This window comes from Bacillus rossius, chromosome 2 (assembly GCF_032445375.1).
Source record: "Bacillus rossius redtenbacheri isolate Brsri chromosome 2, Brsri_v3, whole genome shotgun sequence".
Lineage (NCBI taxonomy): Eukaryota > Metazoa > Arthropoda > Insecta > Phasmatodea > Bacillidae > Bacillus > Bacillus rossius.
In genome coordinates, this window is record NC_086331.1 from 50,736,795 (window position 1) to 50,760,170 (window position 23,376).

A 23,376-nucleotide genomic window follows, 5' to 3' on the forward strand; every position below is an offset into this window, starting at 1 on the left:
CATGGAAGGGCGGGGGGGTGAAATTTTGTTTATTTTGACGGAAAAATCACGACACAAAGAAAAAAATGCAGCATGTTCACCTTTCCTCGATTGCAAAATGCACGGAAATTCGTCACTAAATCTCTTCTTGTACACAAGATACTTCACTGTAGGCCATTTCTATTAAATCCCTATTGCGGAGTAGGCCTACAACTAAACGCGTACAAAATACTCATCACGCAACTGCTTCCACAAAATAATATTTTTTTTGAATACACCGTTGAATTAATTCGAAGACTACTATAATGCTACCTCTACACTTATTCTGTGAGCACAGACGCGAACAAAGGTGAATTTGTTCGGGGACGAACAAACAATTCACACATAGCCGGCTAACAAACCGAAGCGAATTTGGGCACGAATGTAAACAGTGGTATCATAAACTCATTATTAATCCAGTCCGTCTATTTCAAAACACCACCGAAAACACAGTTTACAATGTTGACAAAACACGCCATTTTGGAAAACAAACCTTTTTCTGGTTGGCTAACAAACACCAATGACGAACGTGTACCAAAACAGCTCCCATAATTATCGTAAATAACTACGTTTCTTTCTTAAATGTACGCTTAACCAAGAGTTTTAGCCGACAATTGTGGGCATTTAGGCTATTAAAATAACTACACGTTATGGTACGAACCGTAGTTACTATACAATTGTACGGAATAATGGTACAAACATATTAATTCTATAAATTTATTGGATTAAAAACTTAAAGAGAAACAGAACCAAAAAACGGGAGATTTTAATGACAAATCGGGAGGGCGGGAGAAAGGGTATAAATTCGTGAGTCTCCCGCCTAAAGCGGGAGGGTTGGCAGGTATGCATATTGTAGCGCGGGTGAATAGCAAACAAGCAATATTGTTAACTACGTCGTGCGCCGCGTGTACAGCTTGCGTCGCCCGCTGGGATTTTTTTTTTTTCCTAACCTAACTAAAACTAAGTGTATTGGGAGGGGTCCGGGTTAGGGAGGGACCTAGGTGCGTCTCAGGCCGAAGCCTATACGCCTAGTCATGCTGGGATTAGCCATGCAGGGAGAGGGTCGCATGCATCATGTGCTAGGAGGGGATTGGCCAGCCATGGCAGCGATTGGCGCCATGACTAACTCCCCTCACTCTTAAATCTAGACTATAACTAGAGATAGGTTGGGCCCAGGTAAAACCTGCATAGACACAGGGAAAACCCTGGGCACATTCATGCGGGATGCAAATTGGCATGCATTACGTGTAGGAGTTTACAGGAGACAGAGGATGGTCTGGATGAAGTGTTGGACAGAGTAGAAAAGAGTCTACCATGCGGGGGTTGGGAACTTGGACTCGTAGTCCGCTTTGCTTTTTATCCAGGACTGGATTTAGTGACCAGGGACGCAAGCGCCCCTGGTGGTGAGTGGTTGCACTGACCACTCACTCCGCCGCCAGTCAGCACCTAAAAAACTAAGAAACTAAAACAGAAAAAAGATAAATGACTTACAAACTAGGCATTTCGTTACGAAATTTGCAAACACCCAACTCAGGGATGGACGTGCAGTGCTTAAGATAAAACTAAAATAAGAACTAAAAATATATATATTTTTTAAATTTTTTTTAATAGTTTTTTTTTAGATTTTTTATTATTATTTTAGAAATATATATTTTTGATGACTATTACTTAGTATCTAGGACTTATTACTAATTTACAAATCTCTAATATATACTACTATACTACTAGTTAAATATAGAGGAACTGTCGGTGTATAAAGTTACAGGTGAATTATGTCAAGACCTATTCGCATTCTGGCATTGTTGCAAGCTTGTAATTCAAAATCCCATGTCTTTCAGAAACACAACCGGCACTGGAGGTGAAGCCTGCCAGGCGGGCCATGCCCATCGTACATAGGGAGTCAGCCCTAACACAACAGGCAGTGAACTCCCGGGAGCCGAACCTACACCTGCGTGCTTCGGACCATTTTGAATAAGCAAATTATTCGTCAATGTCTATAATTTAAGTTTCAACTCGCGGGAGACTGATTGGCCGATCGCTCAGCCAGCCACAGCACACTACGGAGGTCTGTGAGCCAAGATTGAATTTGGCATTTTATATTTTCCATGCAACTCTGGATCTTGTTCGCCCAGTGATGAAATATATGGGTTTCTGCTTATGGCACATTTATCATAGAATTTTTGCGCAGTTCAGAAATAATAATGTTTTAAAAGTTCGAGTTTGAGCTCTCTGTGCATAGCCCTTACGGGGCAATACACAGGCGCATCTGTCGCAATACGAATACTCTTATTCTGAATTCTCTGTAGCTTGATTAAGTGAGATTCCGCTGCTGTTGCCCACACCGGCGCTGCATACGTGATTATTGGTTTTATTAGTGCGTTATAAATTATTATTCCGTTTTTAACAGAGCTACCTAAACGTCTGCTCATGACGGGGTAGAGGGTCATGAGCCTAGTGAAAGCTGTTTTTCTTTTCGCCTCTATGTGATCGCGCCATAGTAGTTTCCTATCCATGTGTACGCCTAAATATTTAACCACATTTTTGTGAGGAATTTGCTCATTGAAAAGTGTTAGTCGTGGTCTATCTTCAAGTGGCGGGAGATGTTTACGCGTAAAAACTATAGCTTCTGATTTAGTTCTATTGAATTTAACGCGGTTTGTAATCTGTCTGCTGCGAGTTCTAGAATACTAGATCTGCTAAACAATACCGTATCGTCTGCGTAGCAGCCAAACTGAACTGATCGGTGTGCGGGCTTAGGCATATCGTGGATATAAATATTGAATAAAACCGGCCCCAAGATGCTGCCTTGTGGGACTCCTGCTTTAATTATTTTTAAATCGGACTGTGCTCCTTCTGTCGTGACTCTAAACGATCTATTTTCTAAATACGAGGCCAGTAATTTAATATAACAATCGGGGAAGCCAGTTTTATATAATTTATAAATTAAGCCTTCATGAAGTACTATATCAAAGGCTTTTTCTATGTCCAAAAACGCTGCGAGATTATAGCTATTCTGATTGAACGCAGTTATTATTTGTTCTGTCATACGGACCAGTTGATGCGTTGTTGAATGCGCGCTGCGAAAACGAAATTGTTCGTCCGGCAGTACGTCATTTTCTTTAATGTGAGTATTTAGTCGCTGTAGAATTATGCATTCAGCTACTTTTGACAATGTACTCAGCAGACTAATGGGCCTATAATTTTGGGGCAGTGTCTTATCTTTTCCGGATTTATGAAAAACTATCACATTCGCTTCTTTCCACTGCGATGGAAAATACTGTAGTTTAAGTATTCCATTTATTAATTGAGCTAGGTATTCCAAAATTTCATCGGGCAGTTTCTGAAGGACTACTGCCTGAATGCCATCGTTTCCCGGTGCCTTACGTGGTTTCATACGCCTGATAGCCTGTTTAACTTCCTGAGATTGAGTTAAGTAAGGTTTTGAGGTTAAAGGCTGATTAAGTTTAATTGTAAGGTCTCTGTATATTCTGGCATTAAATTGCGGGTCACAGGGTTCGATATTAGGTTGAAAGGCTAATTCAAGGGTATTCGCGAAGGCTTGTGCTTTGTCTGTCGGTGTAAAAGCGAACCCAGTGCGTGTTTGTAGCGGAGGTATTTTATCTATCTTATGAAGGAATCGCTTTGTCATACTCCAGGTGCTACCATCTTGCACCTGTAGCTGAGAGACTTTCGTCTCCCATTGGCTGCTCCTCCATAGAGTTATTTCATCGGAAATTATTTTCTGTAATTCATTAATTCTCGCTTTAATGTCGCGCTGCCTACGTCGAGTATATTCGCGCCTTAATCTATTTTTCTGAGAAATTAAATCCCTAATATACACCGGCAGTTCATCTTGCTTAAATCTAACCACCTTTTCTGGGATGCACGAGTTAATTGCAGTTTGAATTTTAACTGTAAGTTCAGTGACTGCTGATTCGATGTTATCTTTTGTTTTGAAGTTGGCAGCATCGGCTGCAGGCAAATTATCGACTAAATACGTCTGAAAGCCTCTCCAGTCGGCTTTCTTGTAGTCTTTAATTTTTCTCGGAGGACTGATGTCAGTGTCCACGTCATCGAATAGTAGATGTACTGGAAAGTGGTCAGACGACATTTCGTGAAAGACTCTGAGTTCGAATCCCGTTTGAACTCTCTTATTTAATGCAATATCTAAAATATCGGGGTTGTGCCTTAGTACTCCGCTATCGTGAGTGGGCTCTGAGGGAGCATGTACTTGATAATTTTTGTTAGACTCGTGTCTTTGCAGCAGTAGGCCATTGGCTGTATTGCTCCGACAGTTCCAGTCTTTATGTTTGGCATTAATATCGCCGACTGCTAGGAATGTGGGAGCTGAGCCATATAAGATGTCCAGCTCGTTTTCAGTTAGTGACCTGCCCGGTGGTGCATACATCGAAATAAGCACAATTTGTTGTTTATTGACTTTAAAAGTAATTGCCACAGCTTCTAATTTATTAAATTCAGGTAAATGAAATTCACTATGTTGTATACTTCTGTGGATTAGTAGGGCAACCCCTCCACTTCTGGTATCGCGGTCGCGCCTATAAATAGTGTAATTTAAGATAGTTAGACGATCTGTTGGAATTAAGTGTGTTTCGTTTATCGCCGCGATTCTAATATTATGTTTAATTAAATGATCGGTAAATTCGATTATTTTATTTCTAATTCCTCGCGCATTCCAGTAAAGGATGGTACTTAATCTACTGTCTACGGGGGTAGTATTAATGGCAGAACCTAAATTAAGGGTGTGCAGCATTAAAGCTGGCCGCTAATGCTGTCACGAAGCCCGTGGTGGCTTTTATTTTGTCCTCTATTGACTTGGACGGATTACACCAAATAGCCATTAAAATGCACATTGGTTCCAGGACGTGTGCCAGGTTAGGGTCCTGTGTAATGGCATCCGATTGGCCTACGAGCTTCAGAAAGTCGCTCGCGTCCATCGCTGGCTTCTCCGCGGGATTTAGCTGCGGTGAAGCAGTTGGCATTACTGTTGGTGTGTCAGTCTGCAACGGGCTGGCTTGTTGTTGCCCAGGCGCGACTTTCTTGGAATCACTGGGGGGAGTGGTGGAGTTGGGTGGCGCCTTAGTACCTGGCTGATCCATCACTTGACCTTGCGCCCGGCCTTTACCGTTTTTGTGCCCCGAATGGTGTTTCTTCGGGGGCCTCTGGGGCAGGGGCTGGCCTCTAGGTCTGGGTGGGTTTGCCAAGACAGGATACTCCAGTTCATGCCTATCGCTCAGCACTGAATATTGGTTAGGGCTCTGCCATTGCGGGGGGGTGGGGTAGCTCGGGGCTCGCCACGGCTGCCTTGGGGGCTGGGGGCAGTAGCCTGAGGGGCCGGCTTGTTTTGGGGGCGGGCGGACTTGAGCCGCGGCTGTTGCTCGCTTGTTTTCGCGCAATGCGCGTTTGGACTGCAGCTCTCTGTCTTTCCGCTCCTGTTGCGGGAGGTGACGCCAGTTCTCCCTCTTGTAGGCCATGCAGCCTCTGTAATTGGCGCAATGCGGGCCTTCACATCGCGCGCACTTTGCCTTCGTCCTGTCACCTCCCTGGGGGCAAACCTCGGTTTTGTGCCCTTGGCTGCACCATCGGCACACAGGGGAGGCTCTGCAGCCTTTTGTGGGGTGGCCAAACCTCTGACAGTTGCCACATTGGAGGGGGCCTTTGGGGTGTCGATAGTCCTCAACACGAATGCTGAGGCCTCCGAATGACTTCAGGTCGTAAATCCTTTCTGGATTTACGGCCTTCGGGAGCTCTACGACTAACTTATTTATAGGCTGCCTTGTCTGCCTGTTGTACAGAAACCAGAAGTTCTGCACTGGAAGACCCATTGCGGCGAACTCGGCCTGAATGAATTGTTTGTCGGTGCTGCTATGCACTCGACAAAACACAAACTTGTTCGGGATCTCGTCCCGTTGCAGCAGCACAGAGTGTTGCACTCCGGCCTGCTCCAGTGCACGCACTGCCCTGTGGTACTCCTCCACAGTGGCAGTGTGAATCATGAGCTGGTCATGGCCGCGACTGACGCACGACCAGCGCTCCTGCAGTGCTGCATCCAGCACTGTTTTAATGGCCGGGTAGCTGTGGTCAGAATCAACAAATACATACAGGGGTTTCACCTGCATTTTCTTTGCCTGAGGGGCAGGGTTTGGCGGGGCAGGGCTCGAACCTGCGGGCGTGTTGGCGGCCGTTTGATTGGCCGAGTTATTTGCCCTTCTGACGGGCTTCTTGCGAAGTCGCTCGGCCTGCTGCCTGGCGATCGCGGGGTTCGTCAGTGGGGGGCGCAGTCTTTCGTCCTTTCCTCCCGTTTTTTGTTTTTTTGAGACGACTGTTGTAAAGCCGTCGTCGCTAGACATTTCTTGTTTGTCGTCGCTCGGCAGGGGCACATCGATGCACTCCTGCATCACCTGCTCGTCACTTAACTGGTCAGTCATGTCGCTAGTTACACCCTACAACGCACTAACACCCACTGACCACGCACCCGGTATTAAGCCGGGTTGTGGCTAGGCTGTAGGGTTAGCTACAACCCGGGTTGTTTTGCACGCTTACACTTCTTAGAAAAAACCTGGGAATACCACCTGGCCTGTGTGCGAGCAAACAGGCTGTTCCTGGAATCTCGCAGCTCCGCTTGACGCGTCCGTCCTCGGCCAAGGCTCGAAGCGAACTCTTCCGCCCGCTGGGATGTGCCAAGGCGGCACCGAACCGTGCCGTGCAGCGCCGGACCGTGCCGAGCAGCATCAAGCCAGTATATTATAAATTCTGTGTTTACTTTGTTGTTACAATGACAGACTCTTTTTCCCTATTTATGCTGGCACATGTAAATGACATTATAGTGAAAAAAAATTTTTTTTCCTGGAGAGTGTGTTGAAAATTAGGGGTGCGGGTCATACATGGGGGCGGGTGGTACATGGGTTAATACGGTATATAGATTTTTACGAATAACGGAACTTTAGAAACTCTGGCGCGACAGGGAGCGCACCCCTCCCCTCGCGCCAGGGCTGCACGCCAGTACAGCGCGACTCGCGGACCGGGACGGACGCACGTCCCACGGGGAGCCAGCATCTCTTTGTTTCACCGAACGTCCATCTGGTAATTATAGTCACCACCAAAACCTTTTTTTAATACTCCCCGTGTGCGCCCGGTCCTTTTTCCGGTGTAGGGCCTAACCCAGCCGCATCAATTTAACACGCCCCACACAAAGCATTACGTGGGGCCGTGCAGTATACGGTACGGGCCGTTTCCCGCCACCCCAGAACTTTATTTAATCGCCTAGTGCACAGGCACAGGCTACCTTCAAGATTAAACTTGTTTTAATTTAGTAGCGAGCCGCGGTCCGCACAGGTGGGCCCGCGCGTCGCCAATTACAGATTACGAAATTAGCCGATGCTAATTGAACGCTCTCCCTCGACTGCGACTGGCGTGAGGACTTAAGTAAACGCACGTAGAGGCACGCAGGTGCCCCTCTCAGATAACGTGTGCAGTGTAGTCGTGTACTTAAAAGCACCACAGAGTGCCGTTTTATCAAGTGTAATTGTAATCATAGTGTAATCAAAACTTCTACGTGTTCCGACGCCCCATTGGCAGTCATGTACCGCCGAGTAAACCTCGCGCCCAATGTAATGAACCAGTGTCAATCGTGAACAATAAAAAGTCCACCCCGCACCCCCCGTGCGCGACGTGCGACCCGTAGAACAACCAAAACATTGTATGTAAATTAACTTAAACAACCCAACCCAATCAGGAAACAAATTTCACCACCGCCGACGGTTCTAGCGGACCACGCTGGGGCAACGAACCCACGACCATCACACGGTTAGACACCGAGCTAGCCTGGCGCCCTCCCGGAGCAGAAAACGCTAAGAAAGCCAGCCACCCCGCTAGGACCTGCGCCCGATCTCGAACACGAGACCGCGGTGACGGCATACATATGTAGTTGTTTTTAATTTTGTCATAATTTTTTTTAATTAATCTAATCTTAACTTATCAATGTATTTTTTAATTATGTAGGTAACACAAAAAGCATTTTACTTCATTAAATATATATTTTTGAAACTTATTTTTTACTTTCAACTCTTTTGGAATGCTATTATAATTATAATTGTGTATTTATTGTTTATTTTTGTTGTTAAAATTATACACTTGAAATTTTAGAAATATAGGAATAATCTGCATTGTCTGTTCTTTTTAACTTGCAGAAATTTAGGTAAGAATTTAATATTTCACCATAACTGATGCATAAAAAAAACACGTTGCTCTGATTGGCTATTCAGATTACTGCTGTCTGCTAATGGGGCAAATTCCATTTTTATCTGAATCCATACTTGAATCCTTCTCTAAGATTACAAACACTCGAATCCGAACCCAAATATACAAAAGAACTATGAAATCTTACAATTTTTTGTTAGCTGGTTTACAAAATACAAGTTAAATTATTTTTAATAGTGGTTCTTGTTTTAGTAGTTTATGTATTAACAGTGTGTTTATTTTAACATTTTGTGATCCATCTCACAAAAAATAATAAACTTCCATAGTTTTTATATTCTGGTTCAACAAATCTCTCGAAAAAATATAGTCTATACACATACATCTGCACCTGATGATCTCTATAATCTTCATAAAATTCAAAAAACAAACTAAGATAACTGCTGAATCATGCAGACACATGGTAAATATTAAATAAAGGAGCACACCAGCTCATATCATCTGGCATAAACAGGGCAAAATATACTCAATGTGTATGTTTCTAGATGTTAGAAAAACAACTAAATCAAATGTAAACAAAGGGATGTAAAAAAACCTTCATTAAACACATTTTAAGAAGTCTTTTCGTACCTTGAAAATATATTTATAGGCCTAAACAATAAAATTACTAAAAATACAGAGTGTAAACAAATTAGAAGATATATTAATTCCTTAATTCAGTATTATTTTTCAAATTTTTTGACATGACAACGTCTAATAAATTGATGAACGCCGGCTGCACGCATGAAAAAGTGTCCCACTACGGATGTCCCACTACGGATGTGTCCTGTTTGCTCATTGTACACATGTGTGGCATCTCTCTTCATGCTCATTGTACGCGAGCGTGGCATCTCTCTTCCACTCGATTGGAACAACCATCGATTTGACTATTCAATCATATTTTCGTCGTTTGAATTATTAATATTATGTAATTTAACGATCGTCCACCGATTTTCAGCACAGTCGGTACGGTTATTTAAAAGTAATGTTGAATATTCAAATACGTTTTGAACCAACAATAGTGTTTTACAGTTACACATAATAATTCAAATTACACCCGGGATCTTTTGCACAATGTTTTAAAAAATATTGTAACACATTATAAATAAGTTTGGTGTATTTGGGATGTGTATTTATTATAAAATCGTGTTATAAAAACATAATAATATTATTCCCTTATCGTGAACAAAATTTTTATAAATCTGTCTATAACATCTGAAACTATTATTATTCAAGTATGGCCTCGTGGCCGTGCGGTTAGCAACGCTAACTTCCAATCACAGGTTGTTGGTTCGAATCCCGGCAGCTGCAAAAAATTTTTTTGTACTTGTAAAAATAAATACGGCGCACGCAACATTTCAAAAGTAATAAATATATTTGAATTAATGAATGCAAATAAAAGTAAATTTATTAATTAAATTGTACATTTCATTTCACTCCTTCTTTGTATCCATACAAAATAGTGATAATTCAATAAAAATGATTCAATTTTATTCATAAAAGTATGCAGAGGTAGATTGTATCATACAAAAGATAGAAAAATTTAAAAAAAAAAAATTCTTCCTCAAAGAATATAATATTTTTAATGCTTAAATGGTTTGGTTGCTAAAACCTATTACGGCTCAGTCTTAGGCCGAATATGATATTTCCTTTTCTTCTGGATCAATCATTTCATCAATGTTTTGTTATGACGTCACGTTAAACTATCGTCCGTAAACCTACTTTACAGACAACCAATTTTTTTTTTTTTTTTTTTTTTTGGTTGTATCCTGGGAAACTAACTTTTTCTCCAGTTGGAAAATGACATCATTTTTGAGTGTCACGTACTAAAAAAAAGTAACGTTTAACCAGGAATAAATATTATATATGTGGTAGTCTCTTGTAAACAAAGCCATCATGCTATTTCTCTAAATAACCAAAGATGTAAAAATAACTAGATAACTTCTGTGTTGCCACTCACAACACAAATACCAAATTATGAGGTTTAAGTATCTGATCAATACTATAGATTCATGCTGTTGTAGAGGAAATACTACATTTGAGATATCAAAATTGGTATTATGTTACAAATCTATTACGTACCACATGATTATTTCATAAATGGCATTATTAAAAATTTGGGATATATTTTTATTTTTTTACTACAAGTTTTCAAGATGGTAAAATATATGTTTTTATTTTCAATTGTTCATTATTATTTCAAATAATTTCTGAGTTAGTATGACATGATTATGCATATAATAAGCTTTCTTGTACAAACACATCCTCAGTGCCATGTTATTATTTATCAACTAATCTTGCTTCCAATCCTATTTCGAATCTTTGAATCCTCGAATCCAAAGGATTCAATGGATTTGTTGGGTTGCCCTCATCCCTGCTTTAAACTCAATTTTTTTTGTCATATTACATACATTTTATTTGCTTGTTCAATGTCACCCCTTAAACTAAGAATTCACATATCTATAAGCACTGTTATCTTCAATGTGGAAAAAAAATATAGTTTTTCTTTGTACTAAATTTTCATAATGTACAATAATTTCATTCATTTACTGCAGCTATGGAGTGAGGTAGCGGATTGGTAAAACACTGTACTTGCACTACAGAGGACACAATTTGAGTCCCGGGTTCACCATACTTGTTTTGGTTTTTCGTGATTTCCTGAAATCACGCCAGATAAATGCTGGAATGGTTCCTTCCTGTAGGCCTTGGCTGAGTCGGTCCCAGGGACGAATATTCAATGGTACCAAGGGAATCGCCGGTTCCCGTATTATCAGGATGGATAAAATGCCTTTTTAATTATATTCTGAATGTCTTATTATTTCAGTAGAATTTCTAGTTTTAAAACACACACACTCAATATACGAATGCGAGAGACCAAACCATGATGCCAGGTTTGGAGCTGGCTGGTGACCCTGTACGGCCACTGGCGTCACGCACCGTGTCAAGTGCCGTCCACTGATGTAAGGCATGCCACGCGTGCCTGGCTGTATAACAAGGGTTGTCGCTATCCTCTTCCCCCTCTGCTCCTCATGCAACGTCCTTCCTGGTGCTGTTATCTATCGCTGAGTGGCCTTGGGAATTCCGTGGGCCGCCATGCGGAGTGGCGTGAATGAGCACCGCCTTTCTGGACTTTTCGGGCGTCGGGTTGGTTCGGGATGATGCGACTCGTCACAGCCGCTCTCATTGGTTCTGGAAAGATGACCCACTAGTATAAAAGGCGTCGCCACCCTCCGTGGGAGTTCCAAGTGAGTTTCGAGAGTTCGTAAAGTTCTGTGAGTGAAGGGAAGTGCGACATCAGTGAAGAGGGTGAGAGACCCTCTCGAGAGTGGCGTGATGCGGAGCAACAGGATCGAGAGAGTGTGAATGTGTGGCGCGAGACTGTGTGTGCGGACAGGTGTGTGGTAAGGAGCGAACCACTGTTGAGCATAGCTCCAGTGAGGAGTGCTAACTTGGAACTGGACAGACATTGTGTGACTTGTGAATAAATATTTTTAAGTGACAGTTTTTGGTGATAGGACACTATTTACATACAATTATATATTAATAATGTCAATATTAATACTTAATAAAACTGTAATAAAACTTAATTGGGCTATCCCTTATAAACCCAGTTCTCCCCACATAAGTCGTATCAATATTTAAGACAATATTCTTTCCCAATTCAGCTGTTAAATGTTTCATGATCCATTGACTGTTGTCAGCTTCTTACACTGAAACTTGGAGCTTCGCTAGCTTTGTGTATCCCTATTGTACCCGAAGCTACATGGCTGACTGTGAACCAGACCAGCACTATGCTTTCCTTGGGCCATTAATAAACATGCCTGCACTACAAATTAATCTGTTTAATATTGACATTTATAAAAAAATGCTGCCTTTATAACAACTTATTACACCAAACGTTTTTAAGACCCTCAATACATGAAATGGATTGTTGAAAAGTAGTGAATAATGTAAACTCTTCCTTCGGCAGGTCTAGGCCATGCAGGCCTTACCGAGCAAGGGAACCCAGAGCTGGCTTGGCTTCCTCCAGCCATCTAAACTATGGGGTGGAAATCAGGGAGGGAACATGATGTGGGAAATGAGGGGAGGTGTGCATGCAGGCGGGAGAGAGAGAGATGTCTGAATACAAAAACAAAGATGTCTGAATACAAAAACAAAGACATTTAGCCAGTGCACCGGAGGCTGTGTTTTTGAAAAGTTGCTCTCTAAATCGTATGTTTGTAAGACATTTGGAGATGAATTTTTTTTTTGTGTGTAAGACAGACTCCTCACTTGAGGCATGTGTTTACTTATTGCTGAATTGAAAATCACGGACTTGTTGGGAACAAAAATTATATTTATTTGGTGAGCATTGAATTATGTGAACTAATGAGAAGAGGACGTAGATTAATGATGGGACTAGTTGGGTATTACAAGATTTTTTATTGTAGTGGTTTGTAATGCTGACATATTTGTATGTATACATACATTTAATTAGTTTTATACTTGATTGCAAAAAGTAAACTTTTGCACATTCATATTAAATTATAAAGAAGAAGAATATTTTAGCAAACAATAAAGTTATATATCTTAAAACTCAAAAGAGCATTTACAGGTGTGAAAATTCCCAATACCCTAAATGTTGGTTCCACGAATTTGAAAACCCTTCATCCCTGGTTGGTCTCATCATGTGTTAAATTCTTTAATGACCTAGTAGTATACGAGACTTTAAGCCAAAAACAAAATATATTTAAAAATATTTCTGCAGCCAAGTTTTATTAGTGATTACATGTCTACAAATGTTTGTTTTTTATCATCTTTAAGCCTTTTTGTGTGGAAATGATAGTATAAATATTCTGTTTACATTTTGACGTAGGGCTTAATATTGTAAATACAAAATCCTCTCTACATTTTATGTATTATTTATGATTGACTTCTGTCATTTACAAGAAATTAATTTGTCTTCAAAGCATATAAAGTTAAAAAAACATTTTGTATAGTGTTTGTATGATGGTATAAAACTATTAATACATGAATTTTAATGTTTCCCTTCACTTTTGGTGATCCTTTAGGTTAACAGTGACAACACAAAAAGGAATTATCTGTGAAGTTACTGTGGAACATAGTGGTGTCTCTGTACATTCCCTAATGGTTAATTTATTTTCAAAATGATATATAATTTTACGTAGTATGTGTTTATTTAAAAATATTTACCATTGATTGCCATGAAGTTTTCTTATAACGCTCTGAACAGCACCAAAGGTAACTTAGTTCATAACTGTATTTCTGAAATTCAATAAATTCCGAACCACAGGTCCCGAGGATTTTGTGTGTTATAAACCTGTATAATGTTTTCTTGTGTGACATGCCACAAGCTAAATATAAGTTGATACGTTTGCAGAAGAAAAAATATTTATGAGCCTGTTCTTATTAATGAAAGATACGTATCTTGGCATTACCATTGCACTTTATTGATGCTTGTTAAATGTTTTGCAGGTGGCGGTGGCGGCGACCCAGGTGTCCCACAGCAACAAAGCACTGGTCACCATACCATGGAGTTTTTTGAGATGTGTGCAGCCCTGATCACTCAGTTAGCTAGGTGAACCATGATGATGATAACATTTCATAATATGCTGTTTATGCATTGAAAGTCAGTGGTAGGCACTTGGCTCTGATTTGTTCTATCTAGTATAGCAGTAATGAGTACCTAAACAAAACACTACACATGTATGTTTATGTATGTTTGTGTATGTGTATATATATATATATATATATATATATATATATATATATATATATATATATATATATACATACACACATATATATATGTATATATATATATGTATATATATATGTATATATATATATATATATATATATATATATATATATATATATATATATATATATATATATATGAAAGCTATTGAGATCAATTTACATTAATTGACAGTATGACAGTGATTTACAGATATTTTCTCTGTGCCATGTGAATTTCCATTTTGTATAAAGCAAATTAGTGTGTATATTGACATAATTTTTAGTTGCTAATTTTTAACTTTAGGTTTAGTGTTTAAATCTCACGTTTAACACTATGAAAGTACCTTAACATTATCAGTTTAAAAAATCTAATATCAAGCTTAATGCATCAAAAATATGTAAATTAAGTAGTAGTTTACTATTTTCATCAGGAACAAATCTAGTCCCAAGTTTAGTTGAAAAATTTAGCATATTTTGTTTGTTGCTATGCCATATTTTTAAGGTTTTGAGTCTATACTGAAAGGAATTTGCCATACTTTAAAAATATATATGGATAGCTTGCATTGAAATGATTGAACTACATTTTAAGGGTAGTTCACTTAATGTTTCCCTGTACTGTACAAATTTTAGTTATACACAACTGGAAAACATTCCGTGTTTAGACCTTTAAAAACTGTCCTCATTACAGCCTCGACCGTCACATTACTTTGAAAATGGGGACCTTGCAGATGAAAATCATTAAAGTGCATAATCAAGAGGGCTGTAGGGTAGACGGATCAGTTGTTCCCATCCCAATGCCAACAGGTTTGTCCACCTGCCTTCATGACTGTGATTTGTTGCAGTCTGATTTTTTATTTTTTTCCACCGTTGAAGGGGAAGGTGTAAAGTTGTTGTCGTTAAGGATGGTCTTACTTAGTTTGGGTCAAATTATGGTAAATTGTGGAATACATGTAGTCCGAGTCAAACAATCATTTCTAGTTTGACAATAAAAGATAGAAGCTGTGGTAATTAATGTTCCCAATTATATACATTGTGGAAAAAATAATTAGTAATTGTCTTATACCTGCCATGAATTGCTATTACTGACCATTTTAGAAAGGCTACAATAAAGTGCATAATCTTATTTTTGTCGTAATAGCAACATTATAAATTTAATATCAGATTCACTATTAATTTAAATAAAGTTTAATATTCTTTATACAATGACAGCTGCAAAGTAAAAAGAATATTAATTTTAGAGAAAATTTTACTCTCTACCTTGTTGAAATAAACCGGATCAGTGTATAAGTATCAATAATTTAGACATCCACGAAAAAAGAAAATAATTAAAATCTATTTGCTGTGCTAAATAAATGACTTTCTAATAAGTAATAACATTCTTAAACAATTGCTTTATCAGCAAAGGTTCCAAATAATAATAAATGGATTATAAAATATTTCTAAAATGTATTATATTCTTTGAAGTATAGGTTTTTTTATTTTTAAAAATAAATTTTAATATTATAAAAAAATTTTAAATTATTAACGCCAAGAATTGCGACAGCATGCGGTCTTGGTGCCATGAACCCTGTTTTCGACATTCAAATAAAGCAATAAATAATTGATCTATAGCCGCAGGAGTCTACACTTATTTTTTTTTAGGAAATTCCCTTCTCTTTAAGGTTTTTTTTTTTAACCTATTATAGTGCCTTTGTTATTGGGAAAAAAAACTTTTTTCTTTAACTTTCTAGTAACTATTTAAATAACTAACAACCCAATTTATGGTTTAATTGACACTAATTATAAAACTAGAATCAATTTTTTGAAAAATTAATTCTTTTTATAAAAATTACTGTATTCTCCTTTTCTTCCTTTCCTTAATGAAAGTCGAGATCCGCATCTGTACAACGCTGCTTCTTAAAGGGGCTGACCCCAAATATTTTTGTAGTATGGTAAACTGGTAGCGATGTACTGACTGAAACAAACATACGGCAAACAAACAAACAGTTTACATGACATATTTACCTATACAAAAATAAGAAACATCAAGTTTGTTCCTGTTTTTAAAATTTATTTTTTACTAACTTTTTTGTTTTCTTTTCTAACTTTTTTACAAGAAGTCAAATATTATTTAAAAATGTCTGATGGTTTGCTCCTTCCTTTTTTTCTTCCATAAAAGCATAATATGTGTATACAAGTATGTAAAGTAATTTGGCCAGATAGTTTTTAATTTTACGCTGCTCCAGACAAAATATTGCCCATGCTGCTAAGCAACTTAAAATATTTTCTTTTGGTTCTCCTCTTAAAATTTAGCTGTAACCAAAGTTTAATTAGTTCTGGAACTTCTTCCACATAAAACTAAAACTATCTTTTTAAAAATTTAGTACTCTGATGTATGGAAAAATTTAAAAATAAAAAAATAAAAGAACCTGTGACAACTTCAAACATTATGAGCACTTTTTTTCCTTTCTAATTACCTTTGAAAATGCATGCTGCCTATCACTTATTTGTGCAGCCATGCCCAAAGGTGTAGTATGCTTTCTAATGGCTGCCTCAATCATATGAAGAGACAAAGACAATTCGAAACATTTACAACTGTTGCTACACTAAAGTCATGTCACAAAACGTTGTTTGTTGAAGAAAATACAATAGTTAGGATTTTGTTTATTTTGTTGTAACTGAATGGAAAATATCCTGTACAGTTGCAAATAAATAAAATTAACAACAGCTACACAGCTGCGAGTGAAATTTAAGAAAAAATTTTGGCAGCACAAATTTCAGGCATTGTTTACTACTATAATATTATAGTATTTAAATAAAGTAAACTTTCTACGAAGATGTAATCTCAAAGAATCCTTATAGATATCTAATAACCTGTAGTGGACTTTACTTAATCTTTTCTAGTACATTTTAAGTTTAATCGTGTATGAATTACAATGCTGTTGTAGCTCTTTTACCGGAGGTTATTTAGTGTAGAGCTAATTAATACCATTTTAAGCTGCAGAGAATTTAGTGTCTCATACAATTACAGTATTTGAAAGAATTGAGTTTGTGGATTGTTAAAAACATGGGTAATGATTCCGCACTGCACTTTCATGAAAAATAATCTTTAATGAGTGTGTACAATATCAGTTAGCAAATCTAAATATGTTCTACATATAAAAGTAAGTTTTATGCATTACATTTCAAATTCCCAATTTGTAACACATTTTGTATCAGAGTTAATTAATTTTTCTCTATTTCTGCCATTTTTATATTAATGATCCAAGAAAACGGTTATTATATTAATATTTTTTCATGGACGAACTGGAAGCTGTGGTTGCCTATATTTATAAAAGAAATAAAAGTTCATTACTGTAGCACAAAAAAAATGTTTTCTACTGAATTAATATAAAGAAATACACATGTGTATACATATGTATAGAAATATGTATTGGCTCTATTGCCACATATGAAATATATCTGAGTAATCTGTATTTAACTAACAAATGTAAAACTTGTTGCCCTTTCCTTCTATCAGGGTATAAAAAGAAAATACTTGTAAAATTTGCATTTATTTCTTTACACATAACGTAATTAAGACTTGCTTCTTAACGGCAAATTATCAATCCCTGCTAAGGTAGATGTGTTATGAATTCAGTGTGTGTGACTAGACAAATTCTTGGTGGACCATTATGTAAATAATGGATGAATACAATAATCAGCATACTATTATCAGTGTTTAAACAAACAAATTATATATTTTCTTAATAAAATATGTTTAAGATTTTTTTATATTTGTGATACTAGTATATTTTTATGCAAGCATGTGTTTTTTTTCTCTCTAAAGTATGGCAAATTCCTATCAGTACTTCTTTGATAAAGGGCAAGTGGCACATTTTTGCTTCCTAAGATAACATGATTTGGGACAATAATACAGTAATACAGTATTTTACTATTTTTTGATATGCTATTTGCCAAAGATCATGCAGGGTGAAACTAATAAATATAACTTTGAATTATGTTATTTATTTTAATAGGAATGGGCTGGTTCATAAATTGTCAAGAAAGTCACACTGTAAAGTAGCCAACATTTAAACATTAAATAATATTGAGTGTTAATACATCTTTCCCTTGAAGTAACACCCTTATTCATTCCAAGAAGTAAGGCCACTAATGAAATGTTTTTTTCATCAGAGTATATCTTAATCAAAATACAGTAGTCTCCCGATTATCCGGGTGCGAGTTATTTGGTTTGCAGGGTAACGTGGCATATTTCCACAAGAATAATTTTTGACTTTTTATTTTCATGCGTGCACAGTGGCAACGACGCTTGTGTAGCATTAAATACAATGCAATGAATTAGTAGTGCAACAAATTAATAATGTGATGCATCAACAAGCAATATTTTGCTCTTTCCTTGATAGCTATGAGCTTCCATATTTATTTCCGACGATGCCCTAGTATTCAGCCAACATTTATATTCCGCCATCCCATATGTCAGGCATGTCAGCAGAAGCTCTGGAGAGAGAAGTCAGAAGCTTTCAAGGCTAGTTTATTTTGCACCTATTAGGATGCGCTAGTGAGAAATCATTGTATGAACGCATTTATTAAACAACTCAGTCTGGAATTACGTTAACTAATAGAAAATTATTGCTGGTACTTCTAAAAAATTAATATTTTTCTTGTACATGTTGGTACTACTAACTCAACTCTCACATATAATATATATGTATATATGTTATATTGATACGGGGGCCGTAGTCTCTGATATTTAATGACTGGATTTTAATGCTTGCTCGGGTTTTATGGGCGCCACCGTGCCACGTGCACGGACCGATGTGAGACTCGTGACACCCATGTGAGGCGTGATTTTAATTCCCCCCTGAAAACACCTAGCACCAATTCCTGCCCGCTCTCAGCGTCGGGCACGCTATTACCTACGCAGTGGGCTCTCAGGCGTCCCACACGCCGTCACACTCCACGTGGTCGAACAGATTTAAATAACAAAATAATACGTCGAATTTACACACCTGATTTATTCGGTTACTGCAACTTACACACGTACATGGTTGAAACTGATTAAAACGCCCGTGGCACGAATCGGTTTAGGAGTAAAGACCCACCACGTGGTCACATCTCAAATTACATAGTAAATAGAAGAAAAGACCGTTACTGGTCGTAATACAATTAATTATGCAGTCCCCCGACCGAGAGGAGCTCCGAGGACGAAAAGAAAAACGATTTAGAAAGAATTAATTTAAACAGAATTACTTGGCGGTGAAAACAAGCGGTGAGGTCCCCAGAGTGCTGGCGCGTCTACTCTCGGTCGTTAATGGCGGCGGACTGGGCTGAGATCATGGCTCGGCTCGACTAACATGGCGTCCTCCCACCGAAACAATTGCAGTTAAAGATATTTGCGAGTTCGTGCCACGGGAAACTAAATTAACATGATAAGAATGATTAAAAAATTACGTGACATTTTTTGAATAAAGAGAAAGGATTGTACAAATTATAATTATTAAGATTTAAATTTAATTATTGGCTGGCTTCGGGTTTCCTCGGGAATGTCCGGAAACGCTATTATATTTTGTTACCTTATTTTAATTAAAAGTACATAAAACCCTCCCGGCCGATCTGCCATCACGTTGCACTTAGGGGACATAAAAACAAATAACACAATTTATAATTAATTACGTTTTAGGGGTGCGGCGCACTGACTCGACAGCGCCCTCTTGCCGGGCGAACACACACGCTTGCACACGTACGCACGGGTATGCGGGAGGTTTGAATGGAGGGTGGGTGGTGTTTGGGCGGTGGCATATCGGACTTAAAAGGGGCAGCAGGCCCGGACGATGTCAATATACTATATGTATATATATATACATATATATATATATATATCAGTTTTGTAACTTACGTCCAGTTTTTGTGTTGTTCGCCTCTGTGTTGTTAGTGTGTGATATGTAGCAGCCCATTCCTACGTTTAGCATAGCACCTTGTTTGGTCATTTTGTGTTACCAGAGTCCATTTGTGTGTTCTTTGTATGTTATTCTATTGTGTAGTTTTTTGTTAAAAATAATTTAGTACAATATTTGAATAAATTTGTGGTAGCATTGAATGTAATAACATTTAAGTTTTTTTTGATATAATTTGATGTCATCAGTCATTGTGTGTAAGTACATTATTACTTTAGTGATTAATAACTTATAACCGACATATTTTATCTCCTATGAAGAATTTTGTTTTTTCATTTGTCTATAGATGTCAAATTCAAGTCCTCTTGTGTTAGTGTGGTTAGTATTTTAATTTGGTTAGTGATCATTGATTACATATATTAATAAAAAAACTGTGATCTAAATATTTGACAACCATTAACAAAATTGAATGTACTGAAGTATTTAAAATATTTTGTATCTTGGGAATTTACCATTTCTTTTTACTTCACCCTAGCCAGATATATATAATTAGAGGCAAGTACATCTGGTGAATAGTGATAAAACCAAAAATAATCTTAAATGTTTGCCATACACAACATCACTTTACTTTTTTTTTTTTTTTTTTATTATTTTTTTTTTTTTTTTTTACAAATTGATATATAGAAATGGGGGAAACCAATTTCAAGTAAATAACTTTGGTAACTGTTAATTGAAGAAATGCTCTCAACAACATGTACTTCCTGATTTGTATGAATTTATTTTTACATTTAATAATAATAATAATTAATAATAGCAAACTTACATACAGTAGACTCCCAATTATCAGGTTGTGGGTTATCCGGTTTGTGGATAAACCGTGCCATATTTCACTTTAAGAAACCATAAAAACAAAAATAATTTTTTACTTTTTATTTCCGTGCACACACAATGACAAGGGCACTTGTGTAGCATTAAATTCAATGCAATGAATTAGTAATGCAACAAATTAATAATGTGACGAATCAACAAACAATATTTGGCTTTTCCTAAATAGCTATTTGTTTCCTTCATTACATAATTATTTCCGACGACACCCAAGTGTTCAGCGAACGTTGATATTCTACCATCCTGCATGTCAACTGCAGCTCTGGAGAGAAAAGCCAGAAGCTTCCAGGGATAGTTAACCTAGTTAACCTTGCGCCACTAGGATCCTCTTGTGGCAAATCATGGCAGACATGCATTTAGTACATAACAGTCAGGAATTATAACAGGTTAAATAATTTTTCTAATAATAGAAAACATTAGGTTTGTGCTTTTTAAATTCTTATTACAACTGAAGTATATTTCCTATATCAATAACATTATTATTTTATAACTCAGAAATGTTGGTAGTGCTTACATAGAAAAAATATATTATGTTCAAGCCCTTTTATGTACGCAATGCAGTACTTGAATTATTTAATATAATTTTAGGTTTTTTAACCTCTAAATGTTATTCAACTTTTATTTTTAAATGTACTTCATATGTATTTCGATACGTATTAGTACTGTAATTTAATTTTAACAGGAGTAGTGTCTTAATTAAAATAGGTACTCTCTTATGAAAAAAATGTATGTGAGTAGTGCTGTTTTGATTAACGCTCTGTTTTACTGGAATGAATTAAGACGCTACTTTGAGGGATGGTTGTTACAGTGTTTGCGTGGATAGTCTGGATAAAAAAAATTTAATCAGTTTTTTTTACATTGTTTTAACCATGTTTTTTGGTTATTCGTGGACCCCTTGCCAGTCATTACCCTGGATAATCAGGAGTCTTACTGTATTATTTTAGCTTATTTTGTATAAAGTATTGTTGGTAATCAATTATGTATGTTCAAATAATTAAAGATTGTAGTGTTAATGTTTTAATATGTGTGTAGTACATAGTTAATATGCACAAATACATGCTAATTTATATCAAATTGTTTTATTCTTAGCAATTGTATGAATTAAAAACAGTTGAGAGCATCTCATTTGAAGTGAATGAATACCTGCAGCAAAAAATACATTTTATTAATTATGTAGTACTTAATTTGATTTGGCTTTTTCATTAATTAAATTGTTTGTTTGAGGTAAAATTTGTATTATTCAATGTTTAACATCAATTTATTTTTGTAATATTTAACATGCATTTAGTTTTTTATTGTGGTTTTATTTAAATTCACCACATAACTGTGCCGCTTCACATTTGTGGTCCAAAAGCCATTTTAAGGAAAAAATAAGCCTTGGTAAGCTATTCATTTAAATGTTTTTATTTTTGGCTTACTCATAGATGCATGATGATTTAGCATCATTTTAAAATTAGACTTTTAATGATCATCTGCTTAATCATGCTCTAGCAAAAAGGTGGATGTATGACCTATCAGCATGTCACAAATCAGAATTTTAGACAATTTCTTGCACAGTGTTAATATGTTCTGCAGGAATAGAATAATAAAAATGGTTTAGTTTTTTTTATTTGAACCCTGTTGTGATTTTAATATTTGTCAATAACTTATACTAAAAATTGGTAAAAAAATTATTTTAGATTGCCAAAGAGTTTTTATGATAAAGCTATCTGCATAGTTTTTCTCGTAAGCTGACTCAGCTGACTGGGACCAGATAACTTATAAAAACCGGAGAGCAACATGGATTTTTGACGATCAGTATCACCGTAACACCCACTTGCTCATACCTTACCTTACTTTGTAAATCTTAATTTAATGTTTTATTGACTGTTTATGCATATAAAATATGTAATTGCTAAGGCCATGCAAAATGAAGTAGTTTATAAAATACAAAACAAACAGAGCAGTCCATTTTTTTGGTTTTTTTCCCCAAGTTCTTTGACATGCATATTGTAATGTAGGCATAGTTTCTTTCATTGTTAAACTATATTTTTTCAAACTATCTGTTGCATATTGAAACTTGCTAAAAAATAATGTAAGCTGGTAGTTAAATATTTTAATCTGTGATCATTGTAATTATTGTGCTAATTGTTTTGAATGTTTTGTATTGAAATTCAGTCAAAGGTGTCTGTCTCTAGGGAGGGGTAAGGTGATGTTTGTCTCCAATACATCAAAGGGATGGTTTTTAAATATTTAGTAAGTTTTAATAAACATGGTTTATGTTATTGTAACTGGCCATTAGCACTTGTATCTTCAATACTGAAGTATATTAAGAGTCATAAATTTTATATGTATAGTTGCCAAACAATATTTTTTATTTTTATCAGTAGATATCACTCTAGACTTATCCCTCTCTTGATAACTTAAGATTAGTACTCTAGTCCTTGGAAATTTTTTTTTTCTTAACATTAGTAGTAGTAAGAAATGAAGTAATATATTTTTAGCCAAATTAATTAGAGAATTAAGGTGGACTCATTGATCCATCGTGACCATCTGTCACCCGTTTGTCCAACTATCCAACAAGCCGAGCAATTCACAATGATCCGCATGCCCATCAAATAAT

At 36.8% G+C, this 23,376-nt stretch overlaps 1 protein-coding gene across 3 annotated transcripts in view; it reads left to right on the top strand.

Annotated features, from left to right (window-relative positions):
* The window catches only part of LOC134529278 (5'-AMP-activated protein kinase catalytic subunit alpha-2), a 230,411-nt gene extending 216,429 nt beyond the window's left edge, over positions 1–13,982 (top strand). For 2 of the 3 annotated variants that reach the window (XM_063363176.1, XM_063363178.1), the window contains one exon: positions 13,747–13,982. In XM_063363176.1, coding sequence (XP_063219246.1) covers positions 13,747–13,853 — 107 coding nt within the window. In that variant the 3' untranslated portion in view covers positions 13,854–13,982. The remainder of the gene's footprint in view (positions 1–13,746) is intronic. The other variant, XR_010074522.1, reaches the window with a different exon arrangement.
* Positions 13,983–23,376: the final 9,394 nt, after the last annotated feature.